Here is a 21286-nt window from a genome sequence, read left to right as displayed (position 1 = left end):
TACACAGTTTTGACATATAGAATTACTTTAGTAATCATGTGTAACATGGTGTAACAAATAAATATTTTTAGTGACATCAAGTTGCCTTTCACTTAATTGTTGCAGGGTTATCCTGTATATTTTCAGATATGTACAACTAAGTAACTGATGAAATTTGCTGAGCTGCAAGAAGGTCTTCTCTATTTCTTGTGTTTGGCTCTAGAATAGGCAGGAGCATGGCCTTCTCTCTTTGTAAGGAGTAAAAAAAAAAAAAAAAAAAAAAAAAGCTTCTGCGTATATGAAGAGTGCATAAATATCAGAAGAAACTGTTTTTCTTCTTTGCTGAGGCATAGTCCCTCTGGTCTCTGCTACACTCTGACTTTACACTGACGTTGGAAGAAATGTAAGAGCTAGCGATTAGGGATATAGTATGCACAAAGGAGTTATGTTTCCAGATTCAAGTGCAACAAGTTGAACTTTAAATTGTGTTTAAATGTAACAATTACAATTGAAAGCACAGATCAGATTATTAAAAAAAAAACAAAAAAAAACCACCCACAATAAAAATGTTTCTTGTATCTTTGATCCTGTGCTGTATTTTTAGATTGGTTTGGCTGTTGGGGACATAGCTGAAGTGCAAAAATATGCTGCCCTCAAAAGGATTGCAATGCAGGTAAGTAGAAACACATGGAAACACAACTGTAGGAATTATCACTGCTAGAAAACCATCCAAATAATTAGCTAATTTATCACCCTCATCATTAACTAACAACTTAGCATCTCTGTAAAGCAAAGTTGAATATGGGCGTTCTATCCTAAGCCTTATTTTCAGTTGTCTGCATTTGTGCACTAAGAAGATGCTTTGCAATGCCAGGTATAACTAAGGAACTTAGTAATATTTATAAACGTATTTAGAGACCTTAATATATATAAAGACTTCGCAGAAGTGAAGTATAAGTGCAGTTCTTATGACAATTAATGCTTTCCACTTGTTGAGGTATTTTGTTGCCAAGAGGGAAGAAGAGGGAAAAGTGGTATCTTGCAACTTCAGATCTTTGTTGAGCGTGTAACCTTTTGTGTGTTTTTTTCTGTAACAGTCTGCAGTAGGCTTATACTGGATATCCTTTTTTTTTTTTTTTTTTAATAGATGTCTATGTTCAGTATTTCTGTAGCTTTTTTAATAGACATACATGCTTAGTATTTCTGTAGCAATGTGAGAATAAATGGAAAGTTAGCATCTCCTGAGAAGACACTCATATAACGCACTTGCACTGCTCGCAGGAGTATTTTCCTTACAGTGATTCCTCTGGCTTCTTAATCTGTACTTGCTCTGTCATAACCTAGGAAAAGGGTATAGGACAGTTAAAGGGAAAGATCACCCTCATTATTGTTTAGTCTCAAAATCTTTGGCTATGAAGTATTCAGGCTTTGAACCTTTCTGTAATCTATACTTCAACCCACAGAGTAATGAAATGTTCCAGTCACAGTAAACTCAGTTACACAAGAGTTTACTCAGATCTAAAACTATTTCAGTTTTAAGAGTGCATAGCTGTGTGGAATAATCAACTCTACGAAAAACTATGTACTGCTCTGACTACATGGTATCTAGTGTCTGGACTACGTGGATCAAATATTATACCATAGAGTGCTGTGTACATATCCTCTGAGACGTGATGCTTGGTGATTCGAATATACTAACATAATGGTTATTTTCATGATATAATGTGTCCCTATCTTAAGAGAATATATCTTATTCTAAATGCAAAATAATGTTTAGGTTAATCTTCACACAAACTTAGAGAAGAAGCTGCCATTTTGGTTCCTAAGTCGAGTGGACCAGGAATCAATCACAGTCTATCCTAACAGACCACGATACTGTGGATTTATGGTAAGGTTGTGAATAGTTGACTCTAGATTTTGTGCTAAAATGTGGTATGATTAACTTAGATCATTAATTGGATCGTTAATTGATATCAATGATAGCATGACTATCTTATGTTATCTTATGTTAAAGTGGCAGATCAGTTTGAGTGCAGCCTAATTTATTCAGCTATAATTAGTGCTTTGAATTCTCAGTGATAGGTGATGTTATTGGTCAAGAGAAGTTACAGAAGTTATTCAGACTGAAAATGTAAGTACTCACTTCTGTTTTCTTTATATCTATTTGTCTACTTTTAATTCCATCTGCTGTTGGTAGACTGAATTTTCTGATTAAGCATATTTGGCAATGGGAATGTTTAGTATTCTAAAACTAACTTTATACCTGAAACTACTTTTAGCATTAAGAACGTATTGGGGCTGGTACTGTTTACCCATTTAGGGTTATTTATCTGTTTTCAGATTACAGTACTTTATTTCATTTTGATACCATGTTTTTCATTTTGATACCATGTTTTATTTAGAGTGTATTCCAGTATTGCTTTGGGTGTGAGGACTCTACCACAGATGCACAGAGCACTGATACAACATTAGAATTGGAAGTTCTGAAGCAGAAATACAGGTATACGTTGTCTTATTACTGTAGCAGTCAGTAGAGCCCTGTATCACAAAGGTATTGCCGTTTTAAAATAGCATTCTAAAACTCAGTGCTTAATCCGCAAAGTAAAATTTAATGTATCAGTTGTCCTTAAATAAAGTTCACCGGTATGGTAACTTAATTTGTATTCTGTAATGTATTTAATTTAGTAAATACTTTAGAAAGTGCTGAAGAAATATTCTTCTCCTATGGCAGAAAGAGGATGGGCTTGTTTTCCCGTTGGAGTGAACTATATTAATAAGGAAAAGGCACACTCATTTCCAAATTAGAGGTTTGTGTATGGAAGTTTTCCAGAGTTATTCTAAACTCACAATTACTGTAATTCCAATTGGTTTGCAGATACACACAATCCTTTGAAACCAAATGACGAAGCTTATTCTATTTTCAAATTGTTTCTTTTTCTTTTTTCTTCCTCTTAGGCTCAAAGATATATCGACGCTGTTGGAAAAGCAACACGACCTCATTAAACTGATTATACAAAAAATGGAGATAGTGTCAGAGGCTGAGGATGAAGACAGCAATGATTTATTTCAGCACAAGTTTAGGAAAAGGCAGTTAGAACATAGGAATAGTAAATGGGATACAGTGTTAAAAGCTGTTAAATCAAATGTGCCTAACCCAAGCGCAGAAAAGAACAGCACCTTCTTGTAGACTTCTTGTGATACCGTGTTATATTAACGTTTTGTTTTTCTTTAGGGTCAATTCTCTATGCCTGTGCATAATATCAGTGTGATACAGTATTTATTCAAGTAAGAAAACAAGGCCAGATCCAAAAAAGAATGTAGGTGCTCAAAGCAGTATTTAAGGAGATTTAAGATGCCTACATCTAAAACTGTGATCCTAAAAGAGGCTGACCAATCAGGAAAGTGCCTAACTCACCAGATGCCAACCTTGCTGTCCTTACAGTTCTTGAGGCTTCTATCTAGGTCAGTTCCTGCATTTGGCCCTGATGCTCTTAGTCAATTGTTACAATTATTTTTTAGAACTTTCACAAGTTCAAACTGCAATTCATCAGATGTTTTGAGAGATCCAATGGGCTTTACGTAGGCTACAGCAGGGGTAAAAGACTAACTTGACTGATCCTTCGGAAACTTTGCTGAGTAAGAACTGCAGGATCAGACCTGAAAGATTAAAAAAAAAAATAAGATTACGAAGATGCAGCGTAGGATAAGAATAATTTCCTTTTCTGGATACCTACATGCAATTCTCAGAGGGATCATTTGAACTTGTATGCATATCGCAGTGGTAGAATGACATGCTGTATACTAGTAATTTGCCACTTACTGTCCTTACATCATAAGAACTGACTTTGTTTCTTTAATCTGCACTCTGGTTTTGTTGTTTGTTTGCTGGATGTTCAGTGCATTATGTAATATACAGTAACAGACCAAATGTGGAAATAAACATGAATTAAACTCTGTTCAAGTATCTGAATATATTTGTTTCAAAAACAGTGGTAATAAACTAGTTATGTCTGTATATGGTAACACTGTTCTGTGATTTGCTTTTGAATTCAGACAACTTCTTTAACAGTTTTAATATATATTCTCCATTTAAGGAACAGTTATGATTTTAGTTTATTTTAAAGCAAGGCAGCTACCAGAAATTGGTTCACAGCGTACAAAAGTTCCTTAAGAACGACAGGAAGACGTGCTGCTGATTAGTAAAACTTGAACCTTAAAATTTCTATGGATGATATTCTTTTCAGTACGAAAAATTATTTCTCATCCAACTGCCTTATGCCATCTTTAAGACTTTGTATTCTTACATGGTAAAACATTGATAGAGAGAGATTATGACTGTTTTTGCCTGTTATTCTGCTGTTACTAAGGTGAGCTATAGCGCATCTGCAGCTTCTTCTGACAGTTGCAGAGCTGCTGGAACAAGTCCAGAGGAGGGCCACGAAGATAACTGGAGAGCTGGAGAGCACCTCTCCAATGAAGAAAGGTTGAGGGAACTGGGCTTGTTTAGCTTGGAGAAAAGAAGGCTCCGGGGAGACCTCACTGTGACCTTCCAATACTTGAAGGGAGCATGGAAACAGGAGGGGGAATGGCTGTTTACAAGGGTGGATAGTGATAGGTGAAGGGGGAATGGCTTTAAACTGAAACAGGGGAGGTTTAGATATTAGGATGAAGTTTTTCACACAGGGTGGTGACGCACTGGAACAGGTTGCCCAAGGAGGTTGTGATGCCCCATCCCTGGAGGCATTCAAGGCCAGGCTGGATGTGGCTCTGGGCAGCCTGGTCTGGTGGTTGGCGACCCTGCACATAGCAGGGGGTTGAAACTCAATGATCATTGTGGTCCTCTTCAATCCAGGCCGTTCTAAGATTGTATGAAATGTCCAGGTCCTCAGGATAAAGCTCAACTAGGAAAATATTAAGCTAACACTAGATGGCAGTGAGTGATAAGATTTTTGAATAAGTAAATTGAGCCTAAGTACTTAGTTTTAAGTTAAAAGAGTCAACAGTGTGGTTACAAAAGAAGCAAAATAGTCATCATTCATAGTTTTGAGGTTTGAGCCTTTCAAGCCTCTAAGCAGAACTCTGGTGTGTTTATACACAGCAGACTCTCAGGGCAGGGTTTTAATCTGTTCTATCTTTCAGCTTACAATTTGAGAAATGGTTTTGTTTTTAATTTAACAGGCTTTGCTACTTTCATTCATTTAGCAGCTCTTACAGTGGAAAATATGGATAACCGTATCCATCTTTCCCATGTGCATGTCCAAAGCTGACCCTGAAAATACTGCATAGTTTGTCTGCATAGAGGACAATTTGATGTTGGAAGTTAAGGTTCTGTATCTCTGAGTGATTTTAGTTCATTTACTGTGACTTAGCCATAGCAGGCTTGCCTCCTTTTGAATAGGTATTGGGATCTATTGATGTATTATTTTAGGTGTTTCTCTTGGCTTTAGTATGCACTCTCAGACTGACATGGCCATCAGAATAGTGTGGCAGAGGAATAATCTTTTCCATTGTGGTGATAGAGGACTAAGCAAACCCAGGGCGGTACAAAATCTCACAGTGGTTGGGATCCATACAGCACCTGTTAATTCAGCCATCCTTGGGTTCCTGGAGAGCAGGGCTCTCTTTGTCCTGCAGAGAAACAAAATTAGCTCAAAATTAGCATCAGAATTTAAAAAAGGTATTTGCTAGAGATGCAGATTTATGGCCTGGCTTCATGTTTCATGAAGGAGCAGTTCACAGCAGATACAACAGAGGATAGAAAACAGTTTAATCACCAGTATGTTAACAAATGTGTAAACAATTTTTTTTTTATAAAAAAAAAATAATAAAACAAATACAACAATTTTGGCCAGTAGATTTTGTATGCAGAAGTGAATGTGTCTGAAGACTGTGACTGGTGTTGATGTGTCTCTGATCTTTATCACCCGCTTCCATTTAACGAATATGAATAATGCTTGATGCTAACAGATCTGTGGCATGTACTTGAACGTATGTAACTCATCTTTTACTTCACTGATTTCTTTCAAATTATTTTTCATTTTCACCACTTCAGAATCCTAGCAGTCTTTCTTAAAATATCCAAACACCAGAAGGGTTTCCATGATTGCACTGTGGCTAATTGAAGAGGATGTTAAACCAGGCAATGTGCAATCAGTGTTGGAATTGTTAATCCACACAGAAAAGCTGCCTGCTGTTCATGCCCATTACAGAGAGCTCTGGAGGCATACGTAGGTACCATTTCTCTCTCTCATGGCTGTATATCAAGTGTTTCTGATAGTGAGGGTAAATAGTGCAGTTCATTTCCCACTGCTCAGCAGCACTGGCAGTGTATTCTCCTCAAAGAGAATGACAACACGGGTCAGACAATGGCACCATCTGCTTCCACCAAAACCAGTCTGGGGCATATTTTAAGGAGTTCTTCCTGGGAGGATAGGTTTGTGCCAAAGGTCACCAACTGGGACAAGAAATCCTTGCCATTAATGTATGATTTTGCAGTCTGAAACAAATTGGCAGTCCCATGCAATATCAGTGGCAGAAACCAAAGTCCAGGGCCCTGGTTTTATAATGAAAGCATCAGGCCCACCCGACACCATATGTGAATAAAATCTGTTGGAGCAATGAAATCCCTCCTTACAAGGGAACCTGAGAATTCTCTGACAAGAGGATTTAAAATGGATTAGAGAGAGACTGTTTTAGGACAGGAAAACCCAGTAGGTAGGAAACAACCTCCTTCAAACTGTTCAGAGAGCATACTCATGGCCTTTGTGTGATCTACTGCTACTGGGACAAAGACAGACCACCATCATTTGGGGTTAGTCTGTGCAGGGCCATAAAGATGCTGACATCTTTCTGGTTTAGAAAGGAAAGAGCTTGGAAATGCAGCCAAGGCAAAGCCACGATAATCAAGAGAGAAAATGCTGTGGACACTTAAACAAGTAGCTCAGAAGGGGAGTTATATTGTGATGGTAATGCTTGGTTTAATAATCAAGATGAAAGAGGGAAACAATAGAAGTGAATGAGAAGTAATGCATTTTGTATGAAAACTGAATTCTGCTTTAGAAAGCAGAACAAAACTTAAAGCCATTCATTTCAGAAATTAATAATAATATTGTTAGTATTTATTTACCCGTAAAGGTGACTGCAGTATGAAAAGAAAACTGGGGAACTGACAAGAGGGCCAGAAATAAAGGAGAGAAAGTGGGAGCAGCATGGACCTTGGTAATCTAAGAACTGAGTGCTCCAAGAGGCTGCGTGCCCAGACTGAGCACAATAGCAGTGCTCAAGGAACATCAAAATCAGCTTCACTCCACCGTGTGAGATTGAGGACAGGTAGAGTTAAGATCACTTAAAGTTTTAAACCATGAAGCACGCTTCTCAGTTCAGCCCTAATGACAATGCCAAGAGCTGGCACTGCCTGCTGGTGTGATATAGAAAGGAAGCAAGGAAGCAATGCTGTGATAAATGGGCATCATGGACTGTGGGGTGATTTCTTCTTGCTTGAGCCAACTTACTTCCTGCCAATTCAGATTTTAATGTTTCTTGGCATGTTATCCCCATACCCATGATAGTTACAGTTGTATTAAATGGCTGTAAGTAATCATGGTAAAAATTACCACTGTAGCTGTTGCTGTGTCATGGAGAAAAGAGCCTGTATTATGAAGTGTTTGATCCAGCTCTTTTCAGACAGAAGGCAGCATCCATGCATGTGCATGAAGAACTGGTGGATTCGCCTCAGTGAAGTGAAGGGATTCTCAGTGCGAAGGATAGCTGCTCTCTCCTAGACTGAAACAGTTTGTGAAAAAAAGGTATTGGGCATTTAAGAATGCAAAGAAATTAATTTCCATTAGCACTGATCAGCCTAGTTTTTGACACTAGGGCAGTGCTCCTTCAGAAACATTCCTTGCTCTGACCCCAGTGCCATATATTGAGCCTCTTTCCCCACTGCACTCATGGCTGGAATGCTGCCTCCAACCATCCTCAGTGCCCATCTCAGTGCTAAGCTGTGAGAGCAAAGGTGGTAAACAAGATTGGGTAGGGCTTTTAAGCATCCCCAAGATTCCAAGAAGTCATCAAAACAATCAAATTCCAAAATCAGAAAAAATAGGCAGAGCTAGATTAATGTTTCCATGTTGGATAGAGTTCTCAGTGAAGGCACTGCTAGCCTTACCCTGAAAGCAAGGTATCTGCAGGCAACAGTTTAATATGTATTATATTTTGGGTAAAAGCTGGGAAGCCGAGAGATCTTACCATCCAGAACCTCAGTTTACTCCAATAGGATCTTGCTCTCATGTGCCTGTGGTGATGACAGAAACAGTATTTCAGCTCTTTAGTATGATGACTCCACTGCAGTAACAGGAATGGATGAGAAGCAGCTTTGGTTCTGCAGAATGTCTGAGTTCCCTCTGGTCTATTCCACTACAGAATCACTTCACCAGTGTGTTACACATAGAATCTAAATAGAAGATTCCCTCTGCAAAACAAACAAATAAAAGATAAATTAAGAGTTTGCAGGCTTAAGACAGGTATTGCTGGGAGCATTATGAAGAGGAACAAAGAAGAAATATTTGTTCTAGTCGAACGCATTATTGTTATCCATCAGCACAAGCTCATTTCTCACATTTATTATGACACATATGGGATGGAAACTACTTAGAGAAGAAGATAGATATGTAGATACTGTTCCTTCATCCTAAAAGATAAGAATAAAATCATTGCCTTCTAAATGTTCAATCAGCTCAGAGATGTTTGGTTACCATCGTGATCAGCCTCTACCAAAAGGCAAGTACTAACAAACTGCAGCCATTACTCTCTAGTACATGAACTTGTAAATATCGTTACTAATTGTTGATAGGGAATGTAACTTTTAGTGAGAAATGTACCATGGTTTGAGTGCTCTGACCAGTCTTCAAGGGCTCATTAGGCTCTTTTTTTACAGGTTGGCCTCACTTCACTTTATTTACAGTCAAGTTAAGGACTGGTCTAGTAGTTCTGCCTGTTGTCTGTTCAGAAGTAGTTTTGTCTGTCTTTCAGCACAAGACCTTGGTTTTTCCAAAGCAAGGAAAGGCTAATTACTGACAATCAGACAAAAGTTAAAACAGACAATTGGAGTAAGTATGGAATATGTGAAGTAAGCCCATGACCAACAGTCCATGTCAAATGAAATGCTCTTTAACAAAATGTGTACCTGGAAGAAGATATGTCCTCAGGACAATACTGTTATATTCAGCAGAAGAGACATCTTGGCCTGATAGAGTTGCCTAAGGGTTGGATCCTTGCTCTGGCACTGTGCAAGAATCAAGCTCTCTATGAGATGCCTCTGTTTCATTCAGTCAAAAAGCAAACTAGCTCACTGCTGGAGGAAACAGAGGAGACTTCTTCAAGCTAAGCAAAAGGATTTGTTACTGTAAGCATATCTGAACTTCTGATGGTAGTAACACCTTGCACATATAATAAAATAATGTCAATTTTTTAATTACATGCATTACATATAATATATCCTTAATTTATCTATCATATATGGGTGAGAGTGTGAATGTCAGCCCTTTCCATCAAATGTTCATAGGAAATGCTCTGGGCAGGTGTACCTTGTTTGGTTTTGAGAGGAGTCTGACATTTCAAATCCATATTTCTTGGAAATCTGATCTAAGTTAGGGCATTGACTTTCTCTTCCTTGAGAAAGCCTGTTGATATTCCTGTAAAACATGCACTACTTTGTGAAGAATTTTCACAAAGGAAAAAATAGGGAGTTGTGCATTACCTCAGCCTTTAGCTTCAACCCAAGAAGCTCTGCTAATTAATAGAGATGGGCTGATTTCATTTCATGGCAGACTGTTCCCTAGCTAGATATTGTAAATCCACCTAAAAAAATCTCCATTATTTCATGTTTCTTAATTAATATATTAAACTAGCCAAAGGATTTCAGCCACTTTTTATTCCTTCTTATGAAAGAAATAAATGATATTTTGTTTTGAAATATTCTCTGTTATTCTTTAAACTAGAAATACTTTCCTATTTTCTTTTAAAATAAAAAGGAAAGAAATATTGGGGGTGTAAAAATACATGCTACATTTGTGACAGATGAAAAAGAAAGAAATGACCACAATCAGAGAGAGGCTGCAACCCAACCTCCTGCCCTCCAGGTAGGATAGGTCTTGGGGTGGGAGGGCTGAAGGCATTTTGAAGGCTGGGCTGTGATAAGTGGTTGGAGAATGGAAGAAAGTGTTTCCCACAGAGAGCAGTTACAGGAAGGTGAAGAGGGAATTTGTGTTTCTAAATGCTGTAAGAGGATCTCAGAAAGTGAAGGTGACTGATAGCTGTGGCCTGAAGTTGGGAAGTATCTCCTAAGCTCCTGGTGTTCATTTGTACCTTATTCCAAACCCAAATGTTTCCTTCCTACAGATCTTATCTGCCTTCACAGCAGCTGTGAGGTGGATTTGGGATGTCTTCTTCACCTGAGAGCAGTCATGGTACCAACACCACCACAGGGAACAGTAAGGCATAGGCTGGCACAGGGGCTTCCTTGTGGGTATGTAAAATGGGTTTCTACAGATAGCATAGGCGAGTGAACACGCACTGTTAAATTTACTATTTTCTCAACTGTGTAGCCTACAGATGCATCAAGATCAACATGGTGTTAGTGAACATTAAATCAAGGAAAAGGAGGTGCTGAATAGCAAAGGGTCCAGTGCAAACATAAAGGTTAATTGACCTACCCTAGCACTGTGGCAGCTAGCTTAGAGGGCACTCATCACATCTGGGCTTGGGCAGCAAAGTTTTCAGTGCCACAAAACTCCTTCGGTTTGGCTGGTGAAAGTGAAGGCAAGGGGTACTAGAGAATTTAGGATGGAGCACAGCAGTCCAAAAGCAAGAACTGTGAGTCACCAAGGAGCTTTGTTTGTTTTGCAGCAGAGCCATAAAAGCATCGTCCACTTATCTTGAATAAACACAACAATGCACAATTTTTTCCCGAGGAACTCATAAAACATGCATTAATGATTCCAGAGATAAACAATTGAATTCTATCTCCAGCATGCATGTTTTTTGATTTAAGAGCCTGCTTTTTAATTTTCTGCCTATGATCCTACTTCACAATATAGCCTTAAAATAAAGACCAAATGATTGGCAAAGGGCTTGCTCTTGAGTTAGGAAGTCAAGTAATAATGCATTCCTGGGCTTGAGGATTTCTTTCCTCTTCGGCTTTAGAAAGTTAAAGTGTCCAGCTAGGGAGGAATAAGAGGTTGAAAGAAAAATAAAAATAAACATCACTTGAACTTAGATATTTGGTTTATTTTATGATGTATCTAAATAGCTAGGGTCATAAAAGGCAAAATTCTTCAGTGAGAAAATATAAAGAAAATGTAAAGTGTGGTTGGTCACTTTTAGATTCAGAAACCTTGATAATTTTGTGCCATCACAGCTCCTGGTCTGTCCTAGTGTACGTATTTGAATTGTACTGCATTGGACAACAGCCATTTCAAAATGGGGAATGAATGTTCCTTGTTATTCTGGCCCCTATGGTAATCCACTATTGATTTTCATAATTCAGGTGATTGTTCCTTTGAGAATCTTGCCTGCAGATGGTAGTTCTTGTACAGCTGCACGTTATGTCCCTGTGATGGGTTTCCTGTGCCCTGAACCAGACCAGGTAACCTACTCTGAGTCCTCTCCCCTGTCCTTGCGCAGAGGTTCAACTGTATCTCCACCAAGGGGCACATATTGCTGTTCTGATGTTTTATTTGAATGGAATGAGATAGCCTTGGGAAAATTTATTTCAAATAGTTCACTTCTGGGTTATTAGGGCTGTTTTTACAGTTAATCTTCTGTAATTGTCTGTTACATTCACCCTTCACGTTGTCTATGAGTTTAGAAAATGCCTGTAGTGCCTACGGACTGCAGGTGGCAATCCTAGTCCCTGGCTGCTGACATGCACGTTCCTAGCCTGAAAAAATTTTGGGAATAGCTGAAAAATTCACACAATCCAAAGTTATGCCACTTTTTAGAACATGTGGGGTGTTTGAGAATATCCATTGGAGAATCACCAGCAACATTTTGCTCCATTTGACAGAGCTCAACACCGTGTTAGATGAAGGAGGAGTGAACTGTCATACCTGACTGTGCATGAACAGAAAGAGGGATCTCTTCACTATTCAAGATACAATTTGGGTTGTTTTCTTTTTATGGAGAAGTTGTTTGGGTTTTTTGTTTGTTTGTTTTGTTGGTTGTTTTTTTTTTGTTTTTGTTTTTTGCTACATTGGCCATTGCCAGAACCTCTGCTCCTCTAGAGATGGCCCCGGGACTTCACTGACCCTGCTGGAGGGGTGCAGCAGCCAGGAGCACAAAGCAGAAGGTGCTGCAACAGGGGGCTCTTATTCCAGGATAAAAACAACCTCCCAGAACAGTGTTTGTCCATGTGCTTGCACCAGTCTGCTGGGAAACTTCCAGCTTGTTGCACAAACTGGGCTTCTGTCAACACTGACATTTGCTGGTTGAGTGGCATGTGTTCTTCCAGCAACACAACCTCAGTATGCTTATAAGGAGAAGCATATGTGTTACTGTGTTGGTGTTACCAAAATAGGAGGGTTTTCAAGATCACCTTCTACACTACAACCAGCAGTGCAGTGACTGGCAAGAAATGTGTAACAGGTGGCACAGCACTAGAGTGTGTGTGGTCTTTCACAAATTGAAGCCAGATGAGGTTTCCTGACAGGCTGGAGTTGCAGAGCCCCACAGATGCCCTGTCTGTAAGGTCTCCTGCTAGCACTTTGCAACATTAGCAGCACAGCTCACAGTCCTGGGATGGAAGGGTGGTGTGACTGCCCTCAGAGCCACTGGTGTTCATCCCCACCTCATATTTTGCTGTTAGTCTGATTAATGACTGCATAGAAACCACAGCAACATAGCCACCATGGGTGCAAGGCTCACAGCTTGTTAAGAGCAAAGATTCATTTTACTTCAGAGAGCTTGAGCTTAGCTTCCAAGCATGCCTTGACAGATGCAACACCTTGAAGATGATTCAGGCATAGTCAACATGATGTATAGACTAAAGGAAAGTCACTCCTGATCAAGAAGAAAGGATGGAAAACAGTAGCTGCTCTTCACAACTCGTAAATTAATTCAGATGTTAGTACTGACAGCTTTGATTTCTTCCTCTACTATTCTGACCCTTTTAATTGGCCTCCTCTGTGCTGGCTGCTGCTCCTCTCCTCTCCTCTCCTCTCCTCTCCTCTCCTCTCCCTTTTCTCTTCCTCTTCTTTCCTTTTCCTTTCTTTTCTCCCTTTTTCTTTTCTCCTCTCCTTCTCCTCTCTCCTTCTCCTTTGTTTTTTTTCCCACCCAGGAAACTAAGGGACTAAGGGGCTTCCTGAACACTTTATGGCATCTTCATGTGGTGACTGCTTTTAAAAACTTGACACAAGCAAGAAAAGATTAGCACATACTTGTTGTATTGTTTAAAAATGTTTTCTACAAAACGTTTTTTCACCTGAAAACACTGCCTCATAAAAATATTGAGCACACACAAGAAAATAAACGTTTCAAAAAAAGATAAATTTTGAAAGCATCTTATTTTTGATATTTTTTCAGTCAGAAGGTGTTGCTAATTTTACTGATCTTACTTTTGACAATTGAGTTTACCATATACATAAAAAGAAAAATATTGAAAATATACCACAATGACTGGAAGTAGGGATCAGACTTCATTACAGCATTGTTTTATTTTCTTTAAAATTAGCCATCAGATTTCTGGATTTTTTTTTTGTTTGTTTGTTTGAGATTTTTAATTTGCTGTCTTTATTTGGCCTGAGAAATCTTGTTTTTAAACCTGCAGAGTGTCATAATGAGTAAATCAGCTTTAACTGGAGAACTTTTCTGGGTGCTGCCCATCAGGTTGATGGCCTCATCTAGGACACAAATATTTGAAAACCCTGATATTACTGCCCATCACTAGCAGCCTCTCTGGGCAGCCTGGGGAAGGTGGAGAAACACAGTTTGTAGTCTCCTGTTCAAACAAATGCAAGAAGATCTGAAGACAGGGCACAAGCCCAACTTTCTGGAGATCTGTCTCAAGCCTTTTTGCCTCCAGCAAATGTTTTAGCATAATGGTATCAGGGAAATTAGAGAGTAAACTTTTTATTCCTCCTGCCAGCTCTCAGTTAACTTCCAAGCCCTCTGGATTAGGAATACAGTGGATATGTATGTTTTGTACGTTGTTTGCTGACTTGTAAGATGCTCTATAATGCAGCTTTCTGGGAAAGTGAGGACTGACTTTCGGGGAATTGTAATTTAAGGGATGTGGGAGATTTTCATGTTTGGAAAAAAAAATGTTCCAATTTTCTTGTGATTGCTTTTTTGTACACTTGCCCAGAGATGTGGCTATGGGCCCACTTGTAGCTGATTAGTAAATACATTTAAGGCTTTGGGTGTTTTTAAGACAAATTTAACCTATCATTCACTACATAGATAGTGGTGATGGTCACACAATGGATCAGTGGTCACACACATTTATAGCAATGGCAATATACAAGAGATGCACCGTTACTTACTCTTCACCTTGTCCAAGCTCTGCTCTGCCACTGATTTTTGACATAGAGGCAAAAGCTGGTGTTAGCAAAAATCAGGCAAAAATAAAAATAAAAAACAAAACAAAAAACAAACAAACAAAGCTGCCCAGAGAAGCTCTGGATGTGCCGTCCCTGGAGGCATTCAAGGCCAGTTTGGATGGTGCTCTGGGCAACCTGGTCTGGTGGGCAGCAACCTTGCCTGAAGCAGGGAGCTGAAATAAGATTATATTTAAGGTCACTTCCAACCCAGGCCATACTGCAATTCTGTGATTCAAACCCATCATTAGGAGCTCATTGGTTGTTCTGCTTTTCATATGTTCCTCTCTTTCCTTTGGATGCCCTCCTTCCCACTTCACTTGATGCTTTCTCACATCTGCACAACAACGGGCACCACATCTCTGATTGGAGCAAGGTTACTCTTTCCCCTTCCTCCCACTCTGGAGGCAGCCACCCCGAAGTGTGACACCCTATCCTTAGAGAGCCCAGGGAGCTATTAAAACACAGCTATAAATCATGGTTATTAGCCAGCTGACTCATCTTACAGCACCAAGAAGGAATCTCAGATCTCCTGAGTGCGCCATGTCTCACACAGAGAGTGCTGGGGTGTTGATGAATCGTTGTGGAGTCCTTATCTTGCATTTCTAACAGCAAAACTCAACCCGTGTTTCACTCGTGCTGTTTATATATCTAATCAAAGTGGGCCAGGAAATGCAGAAGACAGCACCAGGGCTGCCTGAGAAACATAATATTTGTCAGAGACCGTTAACTCAGCCGCTCTCTTTCAAGAAGTGATAGATGAAGTGTGCCTGAAACTCTGTTTAGATTATGTGAAGTAATGCACTGGTGGTTACATTCATCCTAAGCAAATCATTTTCACTCACATGAGCTGCCTTACAGAATTTTCCAATAACACTCTAGGCAGCCTAAAACAAAATGAAGTCTTCACAGGTCCTTCACGTGGGAGTTCCCTTCGGAGCTCGCTTCTACAAAGACAAACAGATTAAGGAGGCTCTGCACATAAAATAGAGGTGGGCGCTAGGCCAAAGTTTAGATCAGCATTGGGATCAAGGTTTGGGAGGTGCCAGGGTGAAAGTCCATGTCCTTTGCACAGTATTCATGCTGCTTCAGCTTGAATAGACACAAAAAGAACCCAAGTAAACCTTTGTGAAATGGTAGGTTGACCTCTGACAGAGGAGTCCAGAATCATCTGTGCTCTGCAGCCACCTTCTCTGTGCTGGGGACTTTTCCTCACCCTACAGGAGTCACCTCCATGAAATTGTCAGTATGGATACATCCCTTGGGTCCCTCACCTTGAGGGATAGAGTTCATGTGTAGATGAGAGGCCAGCTCCTCGAGGCCTTGAGAAAGAAACAAGCTTTTAAGCTGAGTCTTTTCTTTCCCAGATGAATGCAGCACACAAGCAGTACAGTGAGCCTGTGTCAGGCCACACACCAACAAAATGGGCTCTGGGCTGACCCAAGCCAGAGCCTTGTTTCTTCCCAAGCTGTAAATGAGTTACTCTGACAGAGAAGATTTTAACTTAACTACATCTCTATTGAAGTCCAGAGAATCAACTAGGCACAACTATGTGTTGCTCAATTTCATAATTAGGTAGGGATATGTTTCGTCTACATGAAGTGCCAGTTCTAAGCTTAATATCTTACAGGAAAGAGTGCTAAAATTTTCAGAGAGGGAATGCGATTAGATGAAGCCCAACAATGTTTTTGCTAGCCAGTATATTTTTACAGAGCTTTGTCTTTATTTTTTTCAAAGAAGAACTTCTGTTGACATCAGATCCTGATTCCATATGTAGTGTGTCTGTAGCAATTAGGAATTCTGGGGATTAAGTAATAAGTCCCATTTTAAGCTTTTCATAAAATACTTTGAACAAGAGGGGAAAACTCTTAAGTCAGCTGCTTCTGTGCATGTCTTTTTGTGCTATGAAATATGACTTCAAAGAAAACCCTTCTGTTTCCATTTCAAGGTCTTTTTGTAAGGAAAGAAAGATAGGCAACCGGCACAGGAATGCTGCCTTCAAGAGATTTATTGGAAGTCTTGAAGGGCTCAGTAAGCTGGGAAGGTAATTTTTGTATCCTACTGCACTCAAGACTGATTTAATTTTGTGTCAGTTCTGGAACTGCAACCAGAATATGAGCTGTGAGTTTATAAATTGCTCCTCCGAGTGCCTGACCTTGCAGGGTAGGGGAAACTAGAAGGACTTAGAAGATAAAGAGATCTTGCACAGCCGATCAGATACACTGCAGTGTGGTGAGGGCCTCTCACTCATTACTCATTTCACCCTGAATTGATCCGGCTTTGACAGGATGCTAACCTTCTTGTCAGTGGTCATACCACACAGGTGCCATTGTCCACCAGGATGTGATTGAAATTTGGATCAGATTCTTCTGAATGGAGGACACAGCTACTGCAATGATACCTGCATCACCAACAAAGGGACTAGAATGTAAATTGGATTGGATGATCTTGTAGATCTTCTCCAACCTTGGTGATTCTATGAAATTAAGAAAAGTCAAATGGCTTTTTAAAACGCTATGTGTATACCAATACATCATATTTATTAATAGTAATATTTTTCATTTCTATACGATATTACATATAAATGTTGAAATGAAAGTTAAGAGAAAATATTTATTGGAAGCAAATGCAATTCAAATAGAAGAGAAAATATATTAATCAGTTGATTAGATTTGGGAATATTCACCAAAGGGGCATGCCAGAAGTTGTATCATATGAGTCACTTAAAAATACATTAGACGAAGCTCTTGGGAAAGCATTTCAAAAAGTAGTTTGATTTTGGCAAAAAATAGAGAAATTGAGCTAATAATACTGTAGGATTTGTCATTGCTCAGTTCCAACTTAAAAAAATCCATGATTCAAGTTCTGAAATGTGTGTAATCTATGAAGTCCCATTAGAACCTAAGTTTCATTTCTAAAGAAAATTTGATTAGAATAAATTGCACTTTTTTGACATTAAATCATTCCAGTACGTAAGATATGAAGTATAAGGTGACTGCCTTTAAAAAACATTTCAATTACCTGAGATTAATATAAACATTATACTGTTGTTGCAATTTTTTTTTTTTCCAGTAGATTTCAGTAACAAACACAGAGTAATTTAAATAACACCACACATATCAAAATGACTGGCAAATTATCTGACTGTGGACATAGCTATGCAGCAGATTCTCCACGTAGCGGATAGTACAGAGTAGGAACTGTCAAATGGCAGCCCTGACCTGCAGTGGGCTTGCTGGCCACACACTGCTGAATCCTATCCTTTTTTCCATCTGATATTTCTGCTAAAAGAAAGCTGTATTATTCCACAAATGTTGCCCCAATATCAGCTTACCCTGTAAGCACTCATTGCTGCACCAGGAATGCTGTGCAATCAGTAGTGGAAAGGGAAGTGATCCATGAAATATGCTGGTAAGACAGAAAACCTGAAATCCCCTGGTTACATATCAAGCCAAAAGAGTTTTACTATATTATATACAGTTCATTAATAAATGTCATGCATGATTAGCACTGGTAGAGCTGTTAGGGGAAATGCAGTTTCCACTTTCATGCATGCTGTATCATCCATTTTGGTGATTGCTTTGTAGCTTTATCTTTGAAGGAGATATCTCAAGACCAAATGGGAGAGATACCAGTGTTACCTTCTGGTTCACCTATTTCTTGTTCGTCTGCACTGTGTGCCAGAGCCATGGAAGCACCATGACAGAGTACGTGACAGAAATGTCTCTAACATTGGGATATTTCATTGAAAGGGGATTTATCTTAGAGAATCAACAGAAAATACAATATTCCACATCTTTTGGAGATCATAAAGTACTATACATCTTTAGCTACAGAAATAGCTAGTGTTGTCTTTTCCAATCTCCCTTTTGTATGATTTTCACTGTGCCTTATTTTTTCCTCACCTTTAGTGTGAGCACTCTGAAATGCACTCAGTGTGAAAATCCCATGTGAGATAGTCTACCAGATACCACTTTTTATATTTATTCCCAGCAGCACTGGGGAATCCACTTTTCAGTGTGTATCTTGACATGTCCTGTAAAAAAAATTCTCAGAAATAGTGCTAGGCTAATTCAGCTGTCACTAGCAGTGGAAATCTCCAAAGGAAATTCCACATTATTAAACCTTAGATTAGGTTGGTTGCTTTGTCTTTGCTCATGTTACTTCTGTGATTGTACTCAGCACCTGATATGGTGACTTTGTCTTTCTTATACTCAGTAATCTACAGAAAACAGTAGAAATAAGCAGATTGACAGTTGATCCAGTGAAAATTAAGACTTTAAGTGGGAAACTGATCATTCAAATGCTCAATAAGACTAATCAGTACCCTGAGTGAAAATAGCAAATATTCCTAGCCAGAAGACAGAAGAAAAGTTTTCATTTTCATTGAATCTTAGAATCATTAAGGTTGGAAAAGATCACAAAGGCCATCTAGTCCAACCATCAAACCATCACTGCAGTGCCCACTAAACCATGCTGTTTTGTACATGTCTCTGTGTTTGCTGTGCTATCCTGTTGGGGAATTGCACAGATAGAGGCTACTGCGAACTCTGAAAGAATCACTCTGAAGAAGATGACACAGAAACTAAAGCTGTATCATTACTATTGAATTACTAAACTTAGCTCAGCTAGCTTTCTTCATGATACACAAACTAAAGAGAGCTGGTCATGCATCCATGGAGAACTGGTCCCACCTAGGATACAGGTCTGTTTTCGTGACAAATACTTAATTCCAGGTGAGGACCTCCTTGAGTGTCTTTTCATTTGAGAAGATTGAGATACAAAGCTATAAACTGAGAAATAAAATGCCAGAGGAAATATCAGAAAAATACACAAGCCATCACTGAGCACAGATTCAACATTTCACCTCCTTTTCCAACCCATTTCATAACACCCAAAAGGGATTAAGAGATGGAAGCAGCTCTGAAAGTCCATATCTGTCCAGGCAAAGGGAATACCTCCATTTATGCACTTCAGAAAAAAGTCACCTTCAGAGGACATCATGGGATCATACCTGGAGCAAATTCGAGGGCAGGGGGCGACATCTCCAGTCTTCAGCTGCTGATAGTATCTTTTACGATATATCCCAAACTCAAAGCACTTTTTCTCCTTTGCAAGAAAACTGAGGGGTGGAGAGGGAAGAGAAATACTGCCAAGTTCACACTCCCCCACAAAGGTTTTATCAAGACATGAGAAAATTGCCAACTGGACTTTGAAGTCATTGCATTGCAGCAGCTGCTTTAAGAACCTTTCTGTTGACTCTGTGTGTTGGGATATTTCCTCTTGGCCCAATTATTAATGACATGACCTAAATGAATGTGTCAGGCATAACTTTAGCTTAAAAAAATGTTGTCTTTTCTAGATACCTGAAATATTGCAGAAAAGTCTCTCCATACATCAGCCAAATAGGTTGTCTCTGTGATGGCAGCCAGTACATTACACTAACTACTCCCCTGCTCCCCTCTGTTGCCCATACAACTGATTTATTCCACAATTCATTTCCACTGTCCGCCCACAGTGTCAGCAACTGCTGCTATTGTGGCTGCCTCATAGTCAGCTCTGAAAATACTTGTCGCTAGTGAAATGGCTATTGCATCTACATTAGTGGGGCTAACCATATTAAAGCTAAAAATAAAGGAGCTTCAGATATGTTCACTGAAACTATCATTGTGTCACTGCATTCTTGTTGCTAATATGGAATAACTTTTGTGTTTGAAAAGGTGACTCGAAGACAAAACAGATCAGGTGTTAGTTTTAACAAATATAGTTTGAGTCTCAACATCTTATTTAATGCATCCATTAATATTTAGACCAGTTATGCTCCAGAGAACACGCTGAGCTGGCACATTTTTTATATATTAAGATTGAAAGTGATGGTGCTTTAACAGAGATATAGCTTGATACTAAGTAGCCATCTCTTATCTCACTTCTCTGTTTGAATAGAAATTCAGTAGACCTTTACCACCAGTAGCTCTGATGGTTATCGTTAGGCACTGGCTAACACAGTTTTACTCACCTTGCATATGTGCTTTTTAATTTCTGATAGATTTGCAGATGTGTGTATCTTAGAGGATGGCAAATCCTCTGCACTGAAGAATGAGTTATGTGCTGAAAGGTCTTTGAGGCTTATGCAGAGATAAATAGATTTAAAAAGAAAAAAGAAAAAAAACACATTGGGGGCATAGACTGGAAGATATTTTTCATTTTTAATCTTTACTTTTCTCAGTGTGATTCATGCATTGTTTTGACTGCATGAGTAGCTTGCAGCGTGTAGTTCTGCACACAAAGCAAGAGACCTGTCTCACTGCTTTTTATGAAAGAACTATGCGTTGTTACCAGTTCTCCCAATTCATCAGGTACTCAGACAGCATTTCCCTTTTTCCCTTCTGCCTCTCGGTGTAGTTTCTCAGGTGTAACCTGGCATGTCCTACAGTAAAAGTTTGGTCTGACAAAAAAAGTACACTCTGTGAGCTCCTCAAAAAATCTTTCATTGGGCTCTGAGGCAGTAATGTTTCTGTATTAACATATACATTCTTCATCCCCAAATGAGCAAAAGTATTAAGTGACATTCTGGTTGTTTTTCCTTCCTTGGCAACTCTGTTCATTATAAAGAACTTTCCCAAGTGGTTTTGATCAGTAGTAAGTATTTTTGTTAAAATGAATCATGTCAGCTACCTAAAGCACAAAAATCAAACCTAAATAAACATTTGGGTGAA

The 21286-nt window shown here is 39.1% G+C and overlaps 1 protein-coding gene across 1 annotated transcript in view; it reads left to right on the top strand.

Moving 5' to 3' along the window:
- Positions 1-3873, top strand: part of TRPA1 (transient receptor potential cation channel subfamily A member 1) — a 32513-nt gene extending 28640 nt beyond the window's left edge. The window contains exons 24-27 of the mRNA XM_042869573.1: positions 584-652; positions 1757-1867; positions 2382-2479; positions 2935-3873. Of these exons, the coding sequence (XP_042725507.1) occupies positions 584-652; positions 1757-1867; positions 2382-2479; positions 2935-3166 (510 nt within the window). The 3' untranslated portion in view covers positions 3167-3873. The remainder of the gene's footprint in view (positions 1-583; positions 653-1756; positions 1868-2381; positions 2480-2934) is intronic.
- Positions 3874-21286: the final 17413 nt, after the last annotated feature.

Source organism: Lagopus leucura, unplaced genomic scaffold (genome assembly GCF_019238085.1).
Source record: "Lagopus leucura isolate 7727_CA_CO unplaced genomic scaffold, USGS_WTPT01 Super-Scaffold_100002, whole genome shotgun sequence".
NCBI lineage: Eukaryota > Metazoa > Chordata > Aves > Galliformes > Phasianidae > Lagopus > Lagopus leucura.
Note: the sequence above shows the minus strand (reverse complement) of the source record. Positions and strands in the feature narration are given on the sequence as shown.